Source organism: Watersipora subatra, chromosome 3 (genome assembly GCF_963576615.1).
Source record: "Watersipora subatra chromosome 3, tzWatSuba1.1, whole genome shotgun sequence".
Lineage (NCBI taxonomy): Eukaryota > Metazoa > Bryozoa > Gymnolaemata > Cheilostomatida > Watersiporidae > Watersipora > Watersipora subatra.
Genome location: NC_088710.1, coordinates 15755574 through 15782846, shown reverse-complemented (window position 1 = coordinate 15782846; position 27273 = coordinate 15755574). Strand labels below are relative to the sequence as shown.

General features: G+C 34.6%; 2 protein-coding genes across 3 annotated transcripts in view; one reads left to right on the top strand and one right to left on the bottom strand.

The window, feature by feature from the left end:
* Nucleotides 1-1061: 1061 nt before the first annotated feature.
* On the top strand, nt 1062-3880 carry LOC137391098 (inhibin beta B chain-like). Its single transcript, XM_068077454.1, has 2 exons — nt 1062-1438; nt 2653-3880. Exons 1-2 carry the CDS (start codon nt 1102-1104, stop codon nt 3423-3425), a joined length of 1110 nt encoding a protein of 369 aa, XP_067933555.1. The 5' UTR covers nt 1062-1101; the 3' UTR covers nt 3426-3880.
* Nucleotides 3881-5090: 1210 nt separating this feature from the next.
* LOC137391068 (ATP-citrate synthase-like) overlaps nt 5091-27273 on the bottom strand; it is a 58885-nt gene continuing 36702 nt past the window's right edge. For both annotated transcript variants that reach the window (XM_068077414.1, XM_068077415.1), the window contains 8 exons: nt 26485-26578; nt 22427-22581; nt 16443-16593; nt 14837-14980; nt 10333-10446; nt 9295-9377; nt 7119-7195; nt 5091-5607 (listed from right to left, as the gene is read on the bottom strand). In XM_068077414.1, coding sequence (XP_067933515.1) covers nt 5516-5607; nt 7119-7195; nt 9295-9377; nt 10333-10446; nt 14837-14980; nt 16443-16593; nt 22427-22581; nt 26485-26578 — 910 coding nt within the window. In that variant the 3' untranslated portion in view covers nt 5091-5515. The remainder of the gene's footprint in view (nt 5608-7118; nt 7196-9294; nt 9378-10332; nt 10447-14836; nt 14981-16442; nt 16594-22426; nt 22582-26484; nt 26579-27273) is intronic.

The window sequence follows — 27273 nt, the reverse complement described above, 5'->3', positions numbered from 1 at the left end:
TAATATCAAACATACTGCACTGGGCAAAACTATTTAGTGACATTTAGACAAGTATGAGCTGGATAGATAAACAGCCTATTTCAGTTTTTTAGCTCCTAACCATTCGGTAGCAAAAAGAATGGAATGTACATATAGGTATCCCATAACGAGTGGTTTCCTCGTGTGTCATACTACCTGTGTATTATTACTTGCGGAAACTAGTAGATTGCTGGTTTGGTAACGACTGATGAGTTCATCTATTCGACACGCTAGTGTTTCCAAACCGCTGTCACTTTTTATGATTGGGATATTCATAAGAAGCGATATAAATGGGTGTGTTTAAATAAAAGAAGGAAGTATTCAACCGATGTCTCATGTCATCCACCTTTTCAGTTAGAATGGAAAACGAAAGATGATTTTTGCACTTTGTTTGTCCTATTACATATAACCCTGTGCATAGTGACAGCCATAACTTGTGTCATTAGGTTGAAACTCTACTATACATGTATAGCATTAATGGGGGCTGCATGGCAACTTCGATGAACCATTATACAGTTGAGCACTTTTTTTTAACAAGAAAAACGGTTGCAAATTGTGTTTAAAAATCAAATAAACGATTATAATTTAAAAATATGCTGCATAAGAAAGATTTAATGGGAGCCATAAAACTCTGTGTTTTGTTTCTAATATTAAAATTAGGTATCTAGCTCTGAGGGTGCAAAACCTGTTTCAGACAGATTACTGTAGACAGTTCTTCAACAGATTTAATGTCCATCTAAACCCTATGAAAGCGTCTTTCTTGGCATATGTGATCTTGTCAGAAAACCTTTGTTCTTTATAAATCTTGTGTGTGTAGAGCTGCACGCTTGCAAAACCTGTAATGACAAGATTCTGCACTATCTGCTGTTAAGTTCATCCTTGGGATTATGTATGGGGATACCGGATTTAATTGGGCAAGTCAAGGCTGAAGAGCCAATGAGAGAACTGAACTCACAAGATTCAGCCACCTATACATACTTAGCATAGTGTAGGTATATAAGGACCTTGTTGAGATCATCTTCTGCATATCTAACCATCACTTCTTATTATATCTTGACAAGCGTCTGCAAAATCGGAGTTGCCATGATAGCGAATGCACAGCATTACCTTTTGCTGGTGTCACTCATCACAGTGGTATGCTGCCGAAACTCTCCTCAGACCGGCAGCAACCAAAGAATACGTCATAGTTCGGGACAGGAAGAGGACACGGACAGTAATGTATTTAGTGATAGCAACATTTTAGCTAGGCTGCAGACCGACATTTTGAACAACCTGGGCATGTCAGAGTTGCCAACACCTACCAACCAGCTACCCGTACCAGACTACGCGAGGCAGCTTGCGCTTGAGGAAGCTTCATCTGATCAGCCAGAAACACATTTCATGGAAAAGAGTTCACATCTATTGCTTATAGCTAAAAAAGGTAAGCTTACTAACCGACTACACATCTAGGTAAGAGATGAGTTCTTGCTCAATTCATATTTACATGTAGTAGCAAAATTTAACAATTGTGAATGCATTGCTCCCTTTACATATTTTTAAAACAAACATGGTTGCTATATACAAACTCAGGTTGGACAATGCACAATATCAGCACAAAAATATACTTCCTGTTTTTCATCTTAGCAATGATTAAAAACATTACAAACTTTTCGCTATCGAATAAAGAATGTCAATGACTTTCACCACTCCAAATAGAAACTTTTGTTTGTCTTTTAACAACTTTTTAGTATTTAGTATCAGCTGCATAAACCAAAAATTATTTTATGAATGCTTGATTACCGAAGGTATTCACTGTTGATAATTCCAACCTAATGATCACAGCTGTGTGTATATGATCACCTAACAATTTATACTTTTCTTACGACGATGAGAGTTTTGAGAGAATTAGTTGCTACTAACATGTGGCCTTAACTTTTTATTGAAACACGAGAAACTGGCAAAATTTGAAAATATATTTTTTGCTGTTTTTTTCAAGATAGGCCATACAAAAAGTACTAAGTCACATGACACAGGTGCTTTCTCGGAGAGTTCAGGTAGAAAGCTAAAGGACCGACGCAAAAATGAGTAAACAATGCCATTTTATGTGTTGGTTGTAATCTGACCTTTTACACTAGCAAAACAGTCGGCAGCTGTTGCAGACTCAGACAAGTATGTCGGCATACCAGCAATTATGTTTGTCCTGCAGACTACTCCTTCCTTTCAATACGCGCACCAGTTTAGACTGGTCTACTCATTAGCTCCAAAAACACACTTTGAATTTGTTGAAAAACAACAATCCACAACCTAACCGCTAAAATATCATTTATAAAGAAATGATGTTTATGATCATTAGAGGTTCTTATAGTATTTAATTACTCAAATAAATCAATTCACATATCTTCAGATGTGAGGCTTTAGAAGAAACAGAATTCCATTATAGCACGGCTTTACCATCAGTAAACTATTTGGCCTCATGATACTTTGATCTTAATTAATCTACCACGCATTCCTGATCACCTCTACATCAGACCTCCACATAACAAATCCACAGCCTTTAGTTGATCTCCTCAAACTACCATCTATTCTGATTATAACTCATTGAGCCCACAACAGAACTTTTGCTTGTCTTCACTTATAAGAAATGTCTTTTTACAGTACAAACTGAGCATTTTGGAGAAACTATTCGGTTCGTTGTCAATGCTGAGGACAGGAATTCAAGATTGTCAGAAGCGAAACTCTACTACTATCTCAGCGCCTCCAATATTACCATATCCGCTGACAGCGCCAACGATAAGTTGCTACTCAGACTCAGCTTGCTAAAGGAAGGTGAGCATGGCAAGATAAGATCCGTGCCAATAAAAAGTTTAGAAATTCATCGTCATCTCATCGGCTGGCATAGTCTACAGATTCCTATAGATCTTATCTCACAGCTCCTCACTGATGACTCTATCCCACCAGAATCCAACAGCACGATCAACCTTCAATTGACCTGTTTGAACTGCAATAACTACCAAGCCTTTCCAGACACAATCACCAAAGAAAATGTGCCTTTCTTGAAAATAAATTCTAGGCGACGGAGAACGAGGCGAAATGGTGCGAATCGGTGCAGTACCGGAAGCTGTTGCCCGAGAGAACTGATTGTGGACTTTCAAGCGATGGGTTGGGATTGGGTTCTGTTCCCTAAAAGGTATACCGCCAACTACTGTGCGGGTACTTGCTCCAACTCACCCGCTGACAGAGCTACAATGTCCTCACAAACTCATATAATTGACGCCATGTTAAACTACATGCGTTCTGGAAGAGCATCATCTTGCTGCGTACCAGCCTCTGAAGAATTTCTAGAGAACTTCACTTATGTAGACCAAACCGGAAACATACGAACATCAAGCAAAACTATACGAACCATACACAGCTGCAAATGCACGTGAACTTTCGACTCTGCAACTTATTTATTTTCATGTATTATATACATTTTCTAAATTTATTGTTTAGACAAGATGGCTACAGCACATCGTTAAGCCGAAGATCTTAGACTAGTATAAATAACACTTCATGCGGTGTTTTCAAACAGCATTTTAGCAGATCTCATTTCCTGGTGATACATGTATATACATCCGATGTATCCTCAGAGTCTTCATGTTGTTGTTCAAATGTAAATTTATGTACTCTGTGCATTTTAATTCATGAACATTTTTAATCAATACGAGCACAATCTGTGATATTAAAGGGGAGATTAATCTCTATAATGGTTCCTTCAAATCTAAATCCATGTCTGCAGCGTACTCAGTACCTAATGTTTTCAAGCAGTAATCCTGCGCAACTCCGTCTCAACATATCTATGTTACCTTAATATATTATTAAATATAAATTCTAAATCTATAGAATTTCTACACTTGTTTACGTAAACTAAATTTGTAATTTGCTGTACATATATGCTAATGCCACAGCAAATGGTACAAATGCAAGATTTCCAATTTACGACAATAACGTGGTGAAAAATAACGTGGTGACAAATAACTTCCTACTTTAAATAACCGCTCAACAGGTTATCATTACGGCAAATGATTTCAATGAGATTATTGATTATTGGTCATGAATGCTTACTAAGAGATCAAGAGGTTAAACGGGTTAAGTAATCTTCTTTAGCTTGAGAAGTAAATTTTTGTTATATTTTTATATAAATACTGTAGCAAATGCTAAAATAACAATAATTTTAAAGAACTATTTGAAGTTTGGCAAAAGGGTCTCAACAGCTTGCACTGATGTACACACTACTGAATGCTATGATTAAACAAGCTTACAATGCCACATGCAGTACAGATTTCGTACTTACAGTTTACCTTGTGGAGCCTGAGACTTGACAAATCCACTCTATTTATGCTTCAATAACTCAAAATAAAAATTGAAGACACACGGACACCAAGTATTACAGCTTTTTAATGCAGTGTACCGATTGAACATACACGCATTTGTATAAAAAATGACATTTCGCAAACAAACATAGTTGAGCCATGATAGCAGGATTAGCTGACAAGAATACTTCTACTCAGCAAGTAATTTTCATTTATCAAATATGGTTTCGTAACTAGGATAGGGCTTTGGAGCTCGTAATAGAACGGATGGTGTTAATATAAAACAGATGAATGAAAGTTTTTATATAAAGACCAGCTGTTAATATAGAACACAAATATGGCTTTAACTCAAATAGTAAAGGATAAACGCCATTCAAGACTGTGCTATGATCTCATGTAACAGGAGTATAGGTCAGCTGAAATTCTTCTACTAACTATGTTAAAATTACTTCCAAATATTCCATAGTTATTTGGTTTGATAGGAAAAGACAAGATTGTCCCAGGTGATTGGTGTTTCCCGAAATAGGCATTTCAAGTGACCGAGTTTATGAAAAAACTTAAGTGAAATCATCATCTAGCTTCAACTACTTCGCTCTCTATACTATAACCAACTGTAAGAAAAATTTGCTACAGTTTAGTTATAGTCTAGGTTATAGCATAGGTTAGGTTAGTTTAGGATTTTATTTGCTACTAAGTTTCTCAATGTAGTATGTAAATTCACAAAGAAATTACAATTGGAAGTTCAATGATGAACTTTATTACAAAGTTTGCACCTCTGCATGAAAAGTATGCGTAATATTATAGTCTAAAATGTCTACAAACTCTAGACATAGAATAAATAGCCAGACACATTGCTGTATTTTGTTATGAATAATTTGTCACAACAAACATCAAGCAAGCATAGCACTTTTCACAACGAACAACAATGTTGGTGAAAGACTACACATTCCTATAATCAACCTACTCACAGATCATAATACAGATAATAGCATAAATATGTGGCATAATCCATCATCTCGCTACATGGAAAACATTTAAGAGAATGTAGTAACAGTGTAACAAACACGTGTAAATGTTTGAGACATTTTGTCTCATTACAGAGTTGAAGTCCCTAAGAATTATGGTGTGTGTCACTTCCTATAGTTTCAATTATGCATCAAACTGTTTCACATGTTTTGCTCAGGCATAACATACGAAATATCGTCCCATGGATGTCTATATAAACCTTGCTTGAGACGTCTTTGGTCAAGATAGTGCCCTGCAAAAACGATATATAAAAACTAATCTAAATATCAATCTCAGTGACCGTCTTTTTTTCTTAAACTCTGTGTCCAGTTACAGCAATTAATATCTATCAATAAAAAATCTGCACAGTACTGGATTGGATCTCGAGACCTCCAGATCTAGAGGCGGCGAACGGATTCTTTGGGCAAATAGTCATTACATTGGCTAAGCTACTCACGCTTGAAGCATTTACTTGGGGTTAATAACTAGCGCTATTGACGGTTACATGTACCGATTGTTAAGCTGGCCCATAACTCGGATATTGTTCTAGTACAGATTTCAGTAAAGATTTAGCTTTCCAGGCAAGTTACTCAAATTCATCAGGTAATTATTCTATTACCCATGCATTGCCGAGCATTCACCTAGTATATTGATATTAAAAACTAAACTGTTGCACGCTCTGTGATCCAAAAATTCTACCGATCGAACTTGATGTGTGTCACATTGGACACATTCACTAGTTAATCTAAGATTTCAACGAATTCATACCAGTCAAAGGAAAGTACTGCAATTAGTCAAGAAAGCAGGATAATCTGTTGCGTAGTTCTCACTCGCAATGATGACACTTAGTGACACAGATGTCAAATCGGTTCCTTCTTGTGTTAAACAATAAGTTTTGCTACTCCTGACTACCTCAACTACACATGAAAAATAAGTTACTTTTTTAAAAGACAAAAATAACTTCTGTTGTATTCTTTCACACATTTTTGTTACAGCTGCCTCAAACGAAAAAGGCAGCATCCAAGATGGTTTCATGGAATATATATTAGGCAGGACTAAGAATTATGTTTTACATAAATAGAAAGCCGAAATCAAATGGCGTGATCCAAATGCTCTTTTAATGTTCACAAACATGGATATTAGGTTGACGTAGATTCATTAACAACAGCAGTACTGAACTGCTTTGCTTTTCAGTATGATATTTTCACGGAACACAATTTAGTGCTTGTTGTCCCATAAGATATGCTTCATGTGGCGTAGAAGTAATCGTCAAATGAGACTAAAATAGAAATGTTCGTGTAAACAAGCCAAGTATAGCATACAACACGCCTGCAGACGTCCTTTGTGTTTAATTACCAATTTTAGAATGGTCTTGTGACTAAGCGACATAAAATGCATTCTTGTGGCATGTTTTGAGCGATGACATTCCCACAGGTTTATAGTTGACAATATTTTATAATTTTGACCTCTGGAACCTTGCGCAGCCGGATGCCTAGGGTCTAACTGCAAATATTGTATGAAGTATACTCTTATCACTTCTTTCAATCATATACCACTACAGAATAACCAAAATTATTTTGGAGCATACTTAGATTTTAGCAAATGATTTTGTTAAATTTTCTGATAAAACAACTTTGATCACTTGATGATCGATAAATAACCCCTCATGATCGATAAAATATGCTTATGTCTTCGGCATTTTGCTAAATCAGCTGCGACTGACTTTTTAATGAAATTGGGCAAGCCTGATATTGAATGACCTACCAATAAATCCCATCGTGCGGCCCAGAACAAACAAACCATTCAACACTCCATTCTCGATGAGATCAGTTGCTTCCTCTCTACAAAAAGTTTCAAAGGCACCAATAACTTTACTGAAGTCAGTAATCTGTAGCAAGAATGGTTAAAAATGGAATTGTTAATAAAGCAAACCGCCTGTTGTCATCACTGGAAGTCATTCTACCATTCCGCTAATTTTAGACTGTTAAACAAGGAATGGCTAGTAAAAATCAGGTCAACTGAACAGCTATATATTCTTATACGAAATACAATAGAAACTAGTTGTAAATATTTGAATAAAAATAAAAACTTAAAACATAAGATTCAACTTTGAGTACAAACTCTTCGATTACAGAATCAGCTAGTAACTTGTCAGTGGCAAGTGATCGGTTCAGTTCTCGGTTCTCTTAGACTTTGTAGTCAATTACTAATTAGTCTATCAAGCAAGTTATGTAAAATGTTAAATGTATGTTATGTTAAATATGCTTTTTAACGATCACAGCGCAGTCGGAAAGTTTATGAAGGATACAGTAATAAAAATGTAGCAATTTCTAAATGAACAAATTTATAAATCTGTAATATCTAAACCAAATTTAAATGAATATGTGGTTGCATCAAGTTAGACAAAAGATAAAACGATTAACAACAACAAACTGGATCCTTTAAATCTTTCCCAGAGCAATTGTAATACCAAAATGATAGCGGAGCGTACTGACAAGGTTAATAACAATTACTTAAAGCATATCAATTATATAAGTACTTTTATCATACATTTCAATACATCAGAGTCTTGGCTTTCGAATGAGCCTATATTCAATACACAAAGAATAATAGAACTATGAAAAACAGGGTGTCAAAATTATATCTTCCAACAAAAAAACACTTGATTGTGGTTCTCACAATGTGATGTCATAATCATTTAGAATTAGCTCGTCGATCCCTTTCGCTACAATTGAGGCTGTGCTTTTCTGAGACAATCGGTGCTTTTAAACCCAGAGAACGCTAATAATAAACTAGCATTCTAGATAATCAACAATGCCCGGGGATCGTGCTAATGCCCAACCAATACAAACACATGTTCTGGGTTAATAGATTTCGGGTGATTGTTAGAGTTTACTTTTTTCATCCTCTCGTTCATTTTAAACATTTATAGTAATTAATATCCCATTGTTTTATATGATGGCATCGTTTGTCTCATCCAGAAATGATTAATAACTTGATTAATAACTAATTAGTAATTAAATATCAAAAGGAAAAAAATATAAACATTAAAATATTTATATTATATTCGAATAAATTACAGTATTGTAGAAAACAGGTGTATTGAACAGTAAAATTAATCACTTTGTGTATGGTACTAGCTTATAGGCAGATTAATTCATTTACAGTAGGCTTCTCTATTTTGAACAATCCCGGAGTGCAGGGAGCCAACCCCAACGATTGATTTAATTCAATTGACTTCTACAACAAAATTAAACAAAAACAGAAATGACCACTAACAACATGCTTGGTTGTTAACCACTCATGGGTGGTAAAGGTAATGAAACCACATCGATTAAATTGTGACCTGCAGTGACATGGCCCTAGGACTATATGTAGATGGAACTCTTGCAAGATCACCCAATGCTTGAAATTAATTAGCCTCAGTCATGCCCCTCAACATCACAATAAAAAGAAAGAGCTAGTGCATAATATCATCGGGAAAATATCGCATGGTGCTTGGAATCTGAGTTATTTATCATAAAAATAATCTGTACATGGAGAGCTAATGACACTGATTCCTTTGTCATCTTCATTGGTTCTCTGGAATTGTCCTATCTACGCGTGCCACTAGCGTCATTATCGTAGCTAATAAATATAAGTGGTAAGCGATAAAAATAGGCGGTAAGAGCACACAACACCGAATATGAAAATTATGACGTCACAATTTCCAAGCCTATACTATTGAAGATTTCTGCGGTAAAGCTCTGGGGAAATCCTATAAACACCCACCAATGTCTGTCTCACCATGTTAAACAATGGCTCATTTGAAAGCCAAGATATTGAAGAGCCTGAATAAGCACATCAATACTTATGTAATCGATGTGCTTTAAGAGGTGACATATACTAGCAATACATCTCCTTTAAAAAAACAAAATAAGTCGGAAATATTTTTACAGACCTTGTAAAGAGACCGCAGTTGCGCAGCAAATCGACCATTGCAACAGCCACAAATCCATCGACATTCAGAATCAGGTTGGGTTTCTACAACAAAAATGTCCAAAAAAGGACATATACCCCCAAATTCAACAAATGTGCTTGTAAAAAATACAAGATAGAGTTGCGCTTTCCCCTGACATGCGGGCCAATGATAATGTTTGAAATATAACATCTGCTTGACGCTGTGAACAATCTCAGACAGAAGACTTGTTAGGCAATCGACAGAAATTGCAGACATGTAAAAGATTCTCAAGTCAAACAATGCAGAGATAGCTGTCAAGTTTTATCCTCTTATCATTTCTCCGAATCGTAACAGTTTTTCTATGAACTTATTTTTGAGAACGTGACAAAACTACTGCTTGGCAGAAAGTGTGCAAATGCTCTCCAAGAATAGCATTGATAATCTGCTGAAAGATGTTTGCCAGCAAACCTTTCAACGTTTTTAGCGGCACTCACTGTACCTCAAGTTTCTATTTTTAAAGGCACTCACTGTACCGAAAGTTTCTCTTTTTAAAGGCACTCACTGTACCAAAAGTTTCTCTTTTTAAAGGCACTCACTGTACCGAAAGTTTCTCTTTTTAAAAAAGAAGAGTAACGGTTGGCCAGATACTGTAAAAAACTACTTCATCTAACTATTCTATGAATAAAATCTTTTTTGCTCATCAAAACACAGCGGTACATGTATATTTAAAAAACATCCCACTAGATTCTCATCTTGATAATTAATTAGTGCTTTACAGAAAAGTGTTTGCAAGAGTTAAGTTGCGAGAACTTACTTATACTTGCCATACCAGACCCTGTCAATACCTCTTGCACATATACTTACTCCTGATTGATAACTATACTATATTAATAGCTAAGCCTGACATTTGAAATTTGCAGTGGTTTGATTCAGATTAATTTACCAAATTTTTTTTATAAAATAGTATTTGCGGGGTTACAAAGTACAATATACCAGCACTTGGAGCAATAATAAAATAGACTAAAAGTCTAGACAAACCTTTGATGTTGTTATTTTTTCTACTTCCATCGCGTAATCGAGAAGGGGTGTAGCTGGGAAATGTTCCTTTACATATTCTTTCAAAATCTTCACTCTCATATCTGGGTTGTTAATCTATAGATAAAATTCATGGATATAAAGCAACAAAATTGGACATTTTTAGAAACGATATCCCATGAAACCAATGGCAAGGCAAGGCAATGAACAAAGCATTCCTATCTTTCACTACACTAGTTTATAAATATTGCATAACTTTAAAGTTCCTCCTTCGCATAGAAAAAAAAGAAGTTGGTATTATGAGAAAGATAAATTAGAAAGGAATGTTAAGTACATCAAACGAGAATTGCAGTTAATATTAATAATATTCTCATGAGGAGAATCAGCTGGTGGGATAACATTCAAACATAGCTAGAGATGGCCATTAGGCTAAACAGGGATTAAAACAAAGCCGGAACTCATGAATAAACAGGCAAATGGGAAAGTATCCACAGGTGGTCCCTTCTGTCCTCCCCTGTCAAGGTCAATTTATGGTTGGCTACAATCTCGCCAACGGCGCTGTCGGATGCGAGTGTTTGAGTTATGCAGAGATGATACCAGTTAACACAATTTATCAGTATTACTACATGCGACAGTCCACTTGTTCCCTTAGGCAATACATCAATCAAGAAATGAAAAGATTTTAAACACGGAATTGGAGGAAAAGTTTAGGCATCCTACCTCTCACTCGATTGGTTTTTGTATCGAATTCGCGATAAAAATGCAAAAGGCTGCAAAGCTTGCATCCAATATAATATATATAAATATTACAAAACATGCAACTTTTACGTCATCCTCTAGTTGATAAACATTCACAAACAATTTTAATTTAATTTCAAATTTACCGTTTTCATTTTGCCAAATGGTTCCTTTCTTGAGATTATTGAAGATTGGAATGCTAACAAGAGGTCTGGTTCAACAAATACATTGTGATGAAAGGAATATGTCCGATCTCACTAGAAAGACTCCCGATAATGAACAGCTCAAACAGAGGTGCGATACTAACTGTCACACATTTGTGAGTCGACAACTTTGCTCTAAAAACTGGTTGCGAGGGTCTCCATGGACGCTCTGCTTGAACGTATAAATGCCAAATCGCATGATCATTTGGTGTAAGTTTGTCTAAATATTAATTGAAAAAGTGGTAAATATGCAAAATTAGTAAACCTGACATGGTTCGATTTATGCAATTCGAAACTACTTTATGTATACCGCAATAGACCTGAGTTTCAGCCAATCGAAAAAGCGCTGCTTGGAAAAACCAGGTTAGAAAATCAAAACTCCAACAAGAATAGATTTGGATAAGTATTGATTGATAAGGTAGGAGACTCAGGGTTGCCCTCTCTTAACGAAAGCAAATTGGAAAATTCTGCAGTGATCATGCACTTAAATTGTTAACTAGCTACAGACGGTACTCCAAAAGTGCGTCAGCAACTTCCATATTAGTTCCCTTTCCTTCCCTTTCCTTAGTTAATGCTTTACACAAATTCTGTATCAGTTTTTATTCGATCAAACTATTATGAAGAAAAATTAGAGAACTTTTTATATTTCAGACATGAAGCAAGTGGCACTAATCGTCGTTGTTGTGACTTGAATGACTTTTCCGGCCCAACTTATTTTTCGACAACAGTGCCAGCCTACTTATTAAAAAAACGGGTAGTACCAGCCAGTGTACTTTTTTGCGAATATCACTTGAGCCAGCAACAAAAAATTCTTAATATGCTAAGGGCTGACATAAAAAGGATCTGCATGGCTGCAGATGGTTAATGAAATGAATTGGAATTTTTTCTAAGATAAGAACAGGAAATGCTTTCCTAAGTTTGTTATTGCGTCAACACATAGTTGTAGAGTATTTTATGGTTATCAGCTGCGGTCTACTCCACGGGTATCTGGATAAAGGACTTTTGCATAGCAATTAGTCACCGAAAAATATTCTACATCAAAATTTCTCTTTTCTAAGTAATACTTGCATTATATGCAATCAACTACACAGCATCATTAGTGTACCTGGTTGAAACTCTCACTCTGCAATGATAACTTGAAGTGTGACATCACGAGATTCATAGTCAAATAATTGTTTTTGTCGCATACCGGTACATGATCTGGCGAGCTGTAACACTAACCTAATGACATAATGAGTTATTGTGTCAATAATGAATGGACAGGCAACGTAATGACATTTAGTTTAATGGTTTTCGTAATGGCTTAGCGAAAAGAGTAAACATCTATTAGCTGTATCTCAAAACAAAGGTAGCTAGTACACATACCTCACAGCACATACATATATTAAGTAAACTTTAAAGCACATACATGCATTATGTACACCTTGAAGTGCATACATGTACTGTACTACAGTATGTACACCTCAGAGCACATACATATTTTATGTATACCTCAAAGCACACCCATTAAGAGAATGAATGTCTATGAAGGCCAAAATAAGACCCCTTAAACCAACATCTATGTTGCTTGTCAGAGGTGCCTGCTTTGTCTGTCACAGGTAAATGTCACAGGCAAGTGTCACAACTAAGTGTCACAGTAGGTATGAAAGAGATGAGCCTTAATGATCTACTTTCTCTCAAACTAAAACAAAATTATTAATAATAAATAATGATTACTAAATTACAAAATTATACCAAAGCTATTGTACAATATTAGATTATATTGTACAATGTACAGTTTGTTTGCAACTTTATACAAATAAGGTTTCAGAACTACCTGATGCGTTTCCCTTTTTTATGATTTTGATTAAAAAACATCATTTTTGAGACTCAATAACAGTTTATGTAGATGTAATTTACAAAACTGGTCTTAAAATTGGTTCCTTAATAATTATTCGCTAAACAACCGTTTTAATAACACTACAGAGCGACGGGGCCTTCAGAAATGAAGCAGATGTAGAAATGCTAAGCTTTATGGCTGATACTCTGTATTAAATTCAGTTTTCCTACTATTCCGCCGTTGAGATATTCTATTAAAATAACAATTGCAACACAAACGCTATCTCATGTAAATAATGTTTTTATTTGTAAGCCTGTGATTATATTTGCCATTGATGATGTAATTCTATCAACAAAAATTGACAAGATTATATATAATTATAATTTATTATTTTTAAACGTAAGGCATGAGCCATCAACCTTGAAGTTCTAGCGGTGCTTTATTCCAATATAGTTTTAGTATAAAACAGATTTCTTTAGCAATCATATGCTACTGTGTTATTTAATAACTAGTTTTAATTGCAATTAGCCTCTGGTTTCTATTAGGAATCAGTTTACCCTGTAACTTTTATTAAAAATCTATTAGCGCTCAATATATTTTCAATACAAAAGCAACGATGCAGGTTAAACGAATAGGAAGGTGGCACTATATAACCGTGCTTTTGATTTATCGTTATAAATTATAAAATTTACTTTCTGTAACTTTATCGTGAAATAAAAAGTCGCTCACAGACCCACGGCTGCTAATTTTCTAGCTAAAGTTCTCGTGTTATTGAGAGCAAATGAAGCTTAAGCGAGTGCAATATAGTGTATACAGTCTAATCTCCCCTACCACTATTTTAAATTTATTAATATACGATAAAATTCCAACTAATATTTGACTCAACACCTAAAACTATTTCTAACAACAAATGATTGAAGATTCTCATACATCGTAGTTTCACAGGTAAGATTGATTATTGTGGTGAAAATAGAAAATAAAAACAATACAATAAATCTAATAAGGAGTATATAAGCTATTGAAGGTACTAATGTGTACCTTCATGTATGTACAGCTTGTATTGGCATATAATAAGGAGTATATAAGCTATTGTAAGTACCACTGAGTATCTTTATGTATGTATAACTTTTAATTGGCATTATTATTCACCAACAAAATGATGTTTTTCATTACATGCCAAATGTAGAAAAAATAAACAGACCGAAATGAAGAAACATTAAGTGAGTTGAACAAACCTCTAGTTCTGAATCTACGTACAGCCAAGACTACACTTACCTTACGTGTCTTTTAAAGAAAATAGCAAAAAAACATTTTTTATTGGCTATCACTTTATTTATTCATCCAGGTTTTTACAGTGTTAATGCTAGGTGTAGGTAATTACCTGTGCTATTTATTTACGTAGGTGTTATAGTAGGTTTTTTGGGCTGTTGAACGAATTAGACGAGTTAGTAGATTCTTTCAGTGATATTTGAACCAACACGTGATGGTTTAACAGATAAAAATGATTACCATTGTACGTGGATGTTTGACTGTGTGCATACAACACTAAACAATGCATGCAGACTACTGCCATAAAGTTTTCATGTTTTTGTCGCAAAACCTTCTGTCATTAAAGAATAAAATTGATTCTTTGACTAAAATGTTAAGAGAATTTGACCTTCACAGTATGGCCTTCATAGATGTACTCGCTAACATACCGCGGGAAACTAGAAATAACTTTAGAAAGCATTAATCTAGCAATGCTCACCGATTTAACACGATGACCTATGCCCATGATGAGTTGTCCTTTCTTGCGCATTCCATTGACAAACTCCATTGGAATAAGACCAGTGTCAAAGGCTTCTGTGAATTGTTTGGCTGCTCCATCAAGAGCTCCACCGAACCTATCCCCCTGTAATTTATAGCTAGATTCTTATTGATTACCTTGACCTTGTAAAACCACATAAAGCAAAATCAGCGAAGGGGTACAAGTATAATAAACATATTTGTCTGTATTGATGGAGCTCCTTGTCATCTGTGCCACTCGGATGCTACAACGAGCACCTGCCACAACTTTTCCTGTTGTTCATCCAAATCTTGCTGTCGTGGCAAGAGTTAACTTTACCACACCACCTCACAGAGGGCTGGTCAATTATGGATTAAAGTGTACATAACCAAAGCTTGCAGGGTGCAATGTCATTAAGTGCGAACTGATCAGCTGTAATCACCTAGGGTAAAATTCATCTCAACAATAAATTTTCGATCCAATACATTAAAATCAATAAGAAGCTAGAAGTAGAGATCAAAGGAATCGTTGATAGTTGGATACTCCGCCATAACAGAGGCATGAATTGTGAGTTTTCTTGCGTCAAACTGGTTTAAAGATATTCTTAAAAATACGTCTGTGGCAAAACATCAATTTAGTAACAAATCTTTAGTCACAGATCTTCACACCTTGCATAGATGGATCTTCACACCTTGCATAGATGGATCTTCACACCTTGCATAGATGGATCTTCACACCTTGCATAGATGGATCTTCACACCTTGCATAGATGGATCTTCACACCTTGCATAGATGGATCTTCACACCTTGCATAGATGGATCTTCACACCTTGCATAGATGGATCTTCACACCTTGCATAGATGGATCTTCACACCTTGCATAGATGGATCTTCACACCTTGCATAGATGGATCTTCACACCTTGCATAGATGGATCTTCACACCTTGCATAGATGGATCTTCACACCTTGCATAGATGGATCTTCACACCTTGCATAGATGGATGGTGCGCTGTTGTCAATAAGGTTCGCTACATGCATCACAAGTCTTGCGTTTAAAAGCCCCAGTAAACTTGTATAAATGGTAATGTGAAAATTACTTGCATTTAACAAAAAAAACTCTGCAGTTTATTATAGCTATCGGTTGTCATAATGATTACAACAAAAGTTTATATTGATAAAATCTCATTGCTTCAAACTGATAATAATGACAAAGAATACAATAGCAATTTTAATCAGAGATTAAAATTGTTAATTATTACATGTTTCCTTCTAAAAACAGATATTATCACTGACAAATCCTTCTATGTGTAATGCTTTGCTGAAAGTCGAAACGGGAACATTAATGGTGGACTGGTTTGAGCCGCCATAACAGAAAGAACCGTTATTTATACATTTTATGTGTCTCAACAGCCCCACTTTTTTATTTGTTTATTGGTTTTATGATATATTTTTAGTATTACTAGTGTTGCGTAACTATAAGTTTCCACCGGTTGTATTTTACATAAAAAAATAACACAAAAATCACATTGCAACATATTTGTTATCGCAAACATCTTAGACAGTGAAGCTATAAATAAATTACATACAATTGTGAGGAGGCCGGATGTGAGGCTGGAGACGAGGTCTTTACCAGCCCTCGCACACACAATGGTATTGTGGGCTCCTGAGACAGCGGGTCCGTGGTCAGCAGTTACCATCAGAATCATCTCGATGAATTTACTTCCATACGCTGGGAGCCTAACGCAAACAACAACATTCCTTTAATTAGGTTCTGTCTCACCACTGAAAGTGAAATTCATCTCCTAGCCAAGTGTCTAGGACAACCAAACACTCAAAGTATGGTTGTCTGTAGCAGCTATTCTCCTAGAGTTGGCCGTTGAGGTTAATATCAACGTGTGAATGACCTTGGCAGCGTTAGTTTACCTCTTTAATACGCAAAACTTTAAAGCAGTTTGTGTCCATTTGTGAGGTAGGCTTAACATTCTATGTGGGCTTAACACCAAGTTAGCAGCAATAAATATGAGCTAAATGGACCCGAATAGTGAAGAGCGATGAATGAACATCTGGGAACATTGAGCGTTAGTTCATCAGGTGACCACATCTATCAGCAATTAAAGCTAATTATTAATTTATCGCTCGTCTTAATCCCAACCGAGATATGAAGTTTTGCCCTCCCAATCATTATACCATGTACATCATTGTACCATTGTACCATGTCTTATGCCTTTGAGCTGCACCACCCTTCTCATTTATTCTGTTGGTCAAATATTAGGCCTTTATTATCTACATGTACATTGTAGCTATTTCAAGTGCTAAAGTTTCAAGTATTGCAGATGCTCACTTGAAATGATTACATCATGAACATGGGCTATGTCATCTGTATAGGTTTGCTACATTGGGCATAAGAACTCTAACAAACAATCGTGTGAAAAAGTCGATTACTTAACTACAATTTTCTATGCAGTGGTTAAAATAATAGGTAAATATAAATGAGATATGATATACGTACATGTAGGAGAGGTGAGCATAAAGGAAATATGATATACATGTAGTAGAGGTGATTATAAAGGAGATATGATATACATGTAGTAGAAGAGAATATAAAGGAGATATGATATACATGTAGTAGAGGTGAATATATAGGAGATATGATATACATGTAGTAGATGTGAATATAAAGGAGATATGATATACATGTAGTAGAGGTGAATATAAAAGAGATATGATATCCATGTAGTAGAGGTGAATATAAAGGAGATATGATATACATGCAGTAGAGGTGAATATAAAGGAGATATGATATACATGTAGTAGATGTGAATATAAAGGAGATATGATATACATGCAGTAGAGGTGAATATAAAGGAGATATGATATACATGTAGGAGAGGCGAATATAAAGGAGATATGATATACATGTAGGAGATGTGAATATAAAGGAGATATGATATACATGTAAGAGATGTGAATATAAAAGAGATATGGTATACATGTAGTAGATGTGAATATAAAGGAGATATGATATACATGTAAGAGATGTGAATATAAAAGAGATATGGTATACATGTAGTAGAGGTGAATATAAAGGAGATATGATATACATGTAGTAGAGGTGAATATAAAAGAGATATGATATACATGTAGTAGAGGTGAATATGAAGGAGATATGATATACATGTAGTAGAGGTGAATATAAAGGAGATATGATATACATGTAGTAGATGTGAATATAAAGGAGATATGATATACATGTAGTAGAGGTGAATATAAAGGAGATATGATATACATGTAGTAGATGTGAATATAAAGGAGATATTATATACATGTAGTTGAGGTGAATATAAAGGAGATATGATATACATGTAGGAGAGGTGAATATAAAGGAGATACGATATACATGTAGTAGATGTGAATATAAAGGAGATATTATATACATGTAGTAGAGGTGAATATAAAGGAGATATGATATACATGTAGGAGAGGTGAATATAAAGGAGATATGATATACATGTAGCAGATGTGAATATAAAGGAGATATGATATACATGTAGTAGAGGTGAATATAAAGGGAGATATGATATACATGTAGTAGAGGTGAATATAAAGGAGATATGATATACATGTAGTAGATGTGAATATAAAGGAGATATGATATACATGTAGTAGATGTGAATATAAAGGAGATATTATATACATGTAGTAGAGGTGAATATAAAGGAGATATGATATACATGTAGTAGATGTGAATATAAAGGAGATATTATATACATGTAGTAGAGGTGAATATAAAGGAGATATGATATACATGTAGGAGAGGTGAATATAAAGGAGATATGATATACATGTAGCAGATGTGAATATAAAGGAGATATGATATACATGTAGTAGAGGTGAATATAAAGGGAGATATGATATACATGTAGTAGAGGTGAATATAAAGGAGATATGATATACATGTAGTAGATGTGAATATAAAGGAGATATGATATACATGTAGTAGAGGTGAATATAAAGGAGATATGATATACATGTAGTAGAGGTGAATATAAAGGAGATATGATATACATGTAGTAGATGTGAATATAAAGGAGATATTATATACATGTAGTAGAGGTGAATATAAAGGAGATATGATATACATGTAGCAGATGTGAATATAAAGGAGATATGATATACATGTAGTAGAGGTGAATATAAAGGGAGATATGATATACATGTAGTAGAAGTGAATATAAAGGAGATATGATATACATGCAGTAGAGGTGAATATAAAGGGAGATATGATATACATGTAGGAGAGGCGAATATGAAGGAGATATGATATACATGTAGGAGAGGCGAATATAAAGGAGATATGATATACATGCAGTAGAGGTGAATATAAAGGAGATATGATATACATGCAGTAGAGGTGAATATAAAGGAGATATGATATACATGCAGTAGAGGTGAATATAAAGGAGATATGATATACATGCAGTAGAGGTGAATATAAAGGAGATATGATATACATGTAGGAGAGGTGAATATAAAGGAGATATGATATACATGTAGGAGAGGTGAATATAAAGGAGATATGATATACATGTAGGAGAGGTGAATATAAAGGAGATATGATATACATGTAGGAGAGGTGAATATAAAGGAGATATGATATACATGTAGTAGAGGTGAATATGAAGGAGATATGATATACATGTAGGAGAGGTGAATATAAAGGAGATATGATATACATGTAGGAGAGGTGAATATAAAGGAGATATGATATACATGTAGTAGAGGTGAATATAAAGGAGATATGATATACATGTAGTAGAGGTGAATATAAAGGAGATATGATATACATGTAGTAGAGGTGAATATAAAAGAGATATGATATACATGTAGGAGAGGTGAATATAAAGGAGATATGATATACATGTAGGAGAGGCGATTATAAAGGAGATATGATATACATGTAGTAGAGGTGAATATAAAGGAGATATGATATACATGTAGTAGAGGTGAATATAAAAGAGATATGATATACATGTAGGAGAGGTGAATATAAAGGAGATATGATATACATGTAGGAGAGGCGAATATAAAGGAGATATGATATACATGCAGTAGAGGTGAATATAAAGGAGATATGATATACATGCAGTAGAGGTGAATATAAAGGAGATATGATATACATGCAGTAGAGGTGAATATAAAGGAGATATGATATACATGTAGTAGATGTGAATATAAAAGAGATATGATATACATGTAGTAGATGTGAATATAAAGGAGATATGATATACATGTAGTAGAGGTGAATATAAAGGAGATATGATATACATGTAGTAGATGTGAATATAAAGGAGATATGATATACATGTAGTAGATGTGAATATAAAGGAGATATGATATACATGTAGTAGATGTGAATATAAAGGAGATATGATATACATGTAGTAGATGTGAATATAAAGGAGATATGATATACATGTAGTAGATGTGAATATAAAGGAGATATGATATACATGTAGTAGAGGTGAATATAAAGGAGATATGATATACATGTAGTAGATGTGAATATAAAGGAGTTATGATATACATGTAGGAGAGGTGAATATAAAGGAGATATGATATACATGTAGTAGATGTGAATATAAAGGAGATATGATATACATGTAGTAGACGTGAATATAAAGGAGATATGATATACATGTAGTAGAGGTGAATATAAAGGAGATATGATATACATGTAGTAGATGTGAATATAAAGGAGATATGATATACATGTAGGAGAGGTGAATATAAAGGAGATATGATATACATGTAGTAGATGTGAATATAAAGGAGATATGATATACATGTAGTAGATGTGAATATAAAGGAGATATGATATACATGTAGTAGAGGTGAATATAAAGGAGATATGATATACATGTAGCAGATGTGAATATAAAGGAGATATGATATACATGCAGTAGAGGTGAATATAAAGGAGATATGATATACATGTAGTAGAGGTGAATATAAAGGGAGATATGATATACATGCAGTAGAGGTGAATATAAAGGAGATATGATATACATGTAGTAGATGTGAATATAAAGGAGATATGATATACATGTAGTAGAGGTGAATATAAAGGAGATATGATATACATGTAGTAGATGTGAATATAAAGGAGATATGATATACATGTAGTAGATGTGAATATAAAGGAGATATGATATACATGTAGTAGATGTGAATATAAAGGAGATATGATATACATGTAGTAGATGTGAATATAAAGGAGATATGATATACATGTAGTAGAGGTGAATATAAAGGAGATATGATATACATGTAGTAGATGTGAATATAAAGGAGTTATGATATACATGTAGGAGAGGTGAATATAAAGGAGATATGATATACATGTAGTAGATGTGAATATAAAGGAGATATGATATACATGTAGTAGACGTGAATATAAAGGAGATATGATATACATGTAGTAGAGGTGAATATAAAGGAGATATGATATACATGTAGTAGAGGTGAATATAAAGGAGATATGATATACATGTAGGAGAGGTGAATATAAAGGAGATATGATATACATGTAGTAGATGTGAATATAAAGGAGATATGATATACATGTAGTAGATGTGAATATAAAGGAGATATGATATACATGTAGTAGAGGTGAATATAAAGGAGATATGATATACATGTAGCAGATGTGAATATAAAGGAGATATGATATACATGCAGTAGAGGTGAATATAAAGGAGATATGATATACATGTAGTAGAGGTGAATATAAAGGGAGATATGATATACATGCAGTAGAGGTGAATATAAAGGAGATATGATATACATGTAGTAGATGTGAATATAAAGGAGATATGATATACATGTAGTAGATGTGAATATAAAGGAGATATGATATACATGTAGGAGAGGCGATTATAAATGTTTCAAGTTGAAAAAGCTGAGCTTAACCCCAAACCGCAAAATTAATCCATGAATTATTTTATGATTAAATTCCATACTTCATAATCAGTTTTATTACCACTAAATGGGTCATATATTACCACTAAATGGGTCATATATTGCACCTGACAAGGCATTTATGTCTTTAAGAAACGGAAGCAGAAGACAATGAATGAAGGCTTGTGATCACAGCTGCGGCAGAGGTCGATTGTAACATGGCTGGAGAGATGAAGAATGGTCAAAAGGGTGGAGAAACAAACTACTCCAATTTCTATCTCTACTCGAGCATACATTCAGCATACGACTGATAATGTACATTTATGAAAATAAGTTTGTGCGACCAGATTATGCCAAAATCATTCATAGTACAATATAAGTAAATATCACTCCATTTTTATTTATCATATTAAAAGATCTAAATTCTTGGAACTGCGGCTGTAACTTTTTAGAGGGTATCAGCTGCAAAAGGAAACTCAATGAGCCGGCACAATATGATACAATCATTTATTTAAAGATAAAAAATGATGACGTAGAAGGCAGAAGAGAGCTGAAAGATAGTAGAATAGAATCCAATCAATAGAAAGCGGTTAAACAGTACAATATTGCCTACCTTCTCTGAAACCAGAGCAGTCCGAGGACACCTCCCACCCCGAGATCATCCTTAAATATGTCAGTAATAGGAATGCCAGAATAAAGCAGTTCTTGTCCTCTCTCGTCACAAATGCTAGTCATGAATGAAGCTGGTTTGCGGATCAGACCTAACTCCTGCGATGAACAACAACACCCAATTGCAATTTTTCTGGATACCAACCATTACAGCTGTGATGATATTCAGCCTAACAGATACAATCGCAATCTCAGATCTGAGAGGGGATAACATGTAGAGAACAAATAGGACTGATATAGCCCACCAAAGTTGTATTATAGGTGAGACTAGGAGAAGAATGAAACAATGTCAGGCCCGAGTCTACCTTCCAGTTGGTGTCTTAACATGAATAGAAATAGAAATATTCACATCTTAACGCTTTATGAGACAGATGTAGGACTGTCTCATAAAGCGTCGAATTGCCGAATTTTTGTATGTACAACAATACAAATATTTTTTCTATATTTTTAACCCTACCAACAACTCTTTCATCGTCGAGCAGTTATTTCTTGTGCACGACAACTGAATTCTTAATAACGGAACAATAACGATAAAACATTTTTGCTGATTACCGCAGCGAGCTACAAAATACCATTAATTTACCGATTAATTATTCTATAACTGACTAGCATTTAAACACCATGTTAGAGATCAACTTGCACAAAATTTTAGTAGATTTTATCAGAAAGTATCGGTATTTTTCTATCATTTGTGACTGTTTTTGATATTTGAGGTGATCTGACTGCCAGGATGTTTAAAGATTAAAATCGACAATACTTGAACACGGTTAAAATGCTCAGAAGCAGAATACATACCAAAATAACGTCACTAGTTACTCTCGTTGCTATAGTTGATATTGATTATTGCGTTTAAGTTGCAGTGCTGAGTCTCTATTCTGTCGGTCTTTTTTTTAACTATATTACACTTTGACTTGATCTGAGCATATGAATCACGATCAAGTTTTATCAATTTTAATCTTGAAACATCCTGGCAGTCAGATCACCTCAAATATCAAAGACGATCACAAATGATAAGAAAATAACGATACTCTCTGATAAATTTTACTAAAATTTTGTGTAATCGCATATAGTGTAATTCAACTAAAGCATATAAATCACTTCAGCCTGCCTCTCAACAGTGTTGTTATAAATATACTCTAGTTACATATTCGCTGCAACTTTCATCCATCGCTCAATGCGCTCAATCTATGATTTAGCCTAAATTTTCATAAGTTGGCATAAAATTCCCCTACCTAATAACTTTGTGTTTATATGTTGTCAACAAGCTCTAACTGGCTGCTTTGCTGTAACACATTGAGATTTTATTTATCGGAGGCACACAGATATTTGGTTACAAGTTAGTTTTTTATGAATTTTTTCATGTCATTGATAGCAGAATAATTTATTAACAAATGCTAGTTCATAAGCAAACCGGCTAGGCCAGCCATGCTTTACCCTTGCGCATGTAGATCCCATTATTAAATCAGTTCCCACGGAAACTCGTCATGTGCAGTTAAGCTTTATTCATTCTTCTACTGAATCCCTAAGATGTCATAAACTTTATTACAATGTTATATTAACATAATTTTGTATATTATATGTTATAAAATATTCATCATTTGAGATGAAAGCAACACCAGCACACCTTTTACATTTATTTATATGACATTGTTAAAATTATGGTGGTTTTATTATGGCTTAGAGCAGCTTAGAGTGACTACGCATTCCGAGATAGGTGAGAGAAGCCGTACGCATTTAAATTCAGATATCAAAGTAATCTTTTAGAAAATAAATGTCATCATGGAGTCAAGTGTCTTCAGTCCTTGAGAGAACTTTTTTCACGGACTTCCTTTGAAAACCACAACCTTGCTTCATGATCATATTTGGTCTAATTTAACCGCTGGATTAAAATTCCAGTGCGACGCCGTGATATTTGAAGGAACGACCTTTAGACAGTTTCATTCGCATCTAAGATAGATAAAAAACTTTTTTTACCAAAATTATCATTTTTGTGTTTTTCTTTGATATCCTCGGATATATTTTCCCATAAACGATGTCACTGAATGGCCTTACGATGCAGTTTCTTCTTAATAGTTTTAAATCCAAGTAAGATCGGTAAGCCATGCCTCACTTAGTTGCCATGATCCACCCATTTATTGGGAACGCACCAGGCAATGATAGGGCAAGCAATCCAAGATTTTTTGCTGTTGATGTCAGATTATGTTGTTAAAGGAAACATCCACTTTTTCATTACAAAGCTCTTCGTTAACCTAAGTCGTGTACTTCTAGATGAGGAGTAAGATGGAGTATATGTTGGTCTCTCTGGTCGATAGCGCAGAAGCCTTTGGAATGCAAATGTTCGCTATTGCCTGACACTGCCCACCACATTCTCAAGGATTTATATTATTATTGCGTAATTAATCGAGAGTGCTTAACTTCACAAGTGATCAATAATCCTCACATAATTCCGTGTTCACGTAATAATCACTCCAGGCCTCCCGGAATTTTTATCTGCTAGGTTCTGGTTTACTAGTTACAGTTGCAGTAATCCAAAGTTCTGATCTAGGAGGTAAGCCCTGTTAGAGTTGACATGAATACCAATAATTCAATACTCATTTAGAGACACACAGCCAAGTGATAGCGCCAGTTCAGCTTCTACATGTACTTATGAGCTGGAGAACTTTGCACCAAAAATCCTTTTCTTGATAGAATCAAATGAAATATGCCCAGAAAAGCTATTAATGGAAGATCTTTCTCTTCAAAGGCATGTTCAGTATATGAAATAGCCTAATTCCAGTCTACTCCCACCATTTTTATGTATATATTATTTTCAACACAGAAACAGCTGTTGAACGATTATTTCATGCGCCTTTACTCTTTTTAATTATTTGCAATAGAGCTATATTTTTGGTATAAGTGAATGGTTTAGCATGCTTTTTCATGCTGCCTTTTCATGTAATATTGTTATGCTATGAAGGTATTAAGTATTTTCACAGAAAAGTTTAAAGTTCTATGCACACTACATTTAAAAATGAAACCGAAGTGTTTAAAGAATCTGTACAAAATTTTAATAGATCTATCAAAAAGCATCAGTATCTTTCCATCATTTACGATTGTTTTTGAAGTTTGAGGTCATCTGATTGCCAGGATGTTTCTAGATTAAAATCAACAAAAATTGATCATGATTAAAATGCTCAGACTAAGACAAAGTGTGATTATGACGTCTATAGTTGCAAAGAGACCGATAGAATAGTGACGGCAACGCTGCATCTTGAATGCAATAGCCGATATCAGCCGTAGCAACGATAACAACTAGTGACGTCATTTCACACTTATTTTTCTTCTGAGCATTTTAACGACGATCAAGTTTAATCGATTTTAATCTTGAAACATCCTGGCAGTCACATCACCTCAAACATCAAAAACAATCTCAGATGGTAGAAAAATACCAAAGATTTCCGATAAAATCAACTAAAATCTTGCGCAAGTTCATCATTAATCAACAAATAAACAGACTAAATAAAATAAATAAAACTAAATATACACAAACATACAAATTTTTTATATGACTCATTTTGCAGAACTGTAGCACATATGGTTCGCCTAACCTCATACACACCCTACATCAGAATGAAGCGTATGTCATATTATGCACAGAGGAAACTGATATCAATGGAAATTCCAAGCATGGAGTTGATTAATGTATGTTATGTAACTCCTATAGTACAATTACGCTGGGGAGAAAAGATAAGGTGACATAAATCTTGATCAATGCCTACTCATGCTCTTATATTTACCAACTTTCACGCCAGCTGTTCACAACAGTAAAACTCGATCAGAACTCAACAATCACTTTAGTCGTTGAGAATATTATGACATCTAATCAACATTTTTAATTACTATGTATCATTTCACGATCAGCTGTCCCCACTACACACATCCAACACGTTGCTGTCCCCACTACACACCACACTGCATGTGACACACATCGAGAAGGCTACAGACATTTAGTTCAAGCCTTACTCTAGCCCAGTTGAAGTCCATAGGAACAGTCGGAGGGGCCACATCGGGTTGTTCCTTTACCACTCCTTCCGCCAAAAGTTCACGGTAGACTTGTCTGAAAGTATTCACGAAAGTGAGACAACTCCCAACAAACCTAACAAAATCTCACTTGATGACTTTGAACTGGCCAAAAAGAGAGCAGAATAAATACATGCAACACTCATAACTTTACACATACGTTTCGTAACTTGAAACTTATGAGGCTTAAAACGTGTATTTCTTACGAAAGACTTATGAAAGATGTTTCTAGATACGAAAGGCTTTATGTGTTTTGGCCCGTTGGTTTGGTTTGGCTCATATTTTGGCTCGTTTGTTTCCCTTGGATTGTACAATGCGTCTCACTCAAGTTTCATATGCTAGCGGAAGTCAGAAAACGACAAGGGTTTGTTTTCATTCGTGTTTTAATGCTTTCTTCCAATTTTGATTAACTTTTATTCACCGTGCATCCACTCCCTGCAGTCGTCACTTAGCCTTAGCACTTAATCTTGTCTAGTTGGCCAACGCTAAAAGTAAACAAATATACCATACACAGTTTTTAATTGATATTTCTGTCATTCTTTCCATGTGTCCTTTTTCACCATTACATACACTGTATATTTATAATTTATACAAATATAATGTCTGAGTTTTGGGGGTATGGAAATGATTAGGGCATTTGTGATATGACAGAAAATGTGCAATGTAAATTTCACCATTCAAATGGTAAAACTCGGAACGCATACCAATGCCATACAAATGCCTTAGTATGTC

Excerpts from the sequence above, each read along its gene's own strand:
- LOC137391098 (XM_068077454.1), top strand. The coding sequence starts at position 1,102 with ATGATAGCGAATGCACAGCATTACCTTTTGCTGGTGTCACTCATCACA. Across the intron at positions 1,439-2,652 it reads ATTGCTTATAGCTAAAAAAG|TACAAACTGAGCATTTTGGA; the intron begins GTAAGCTTACTA and ends GTCTTTTTACAG.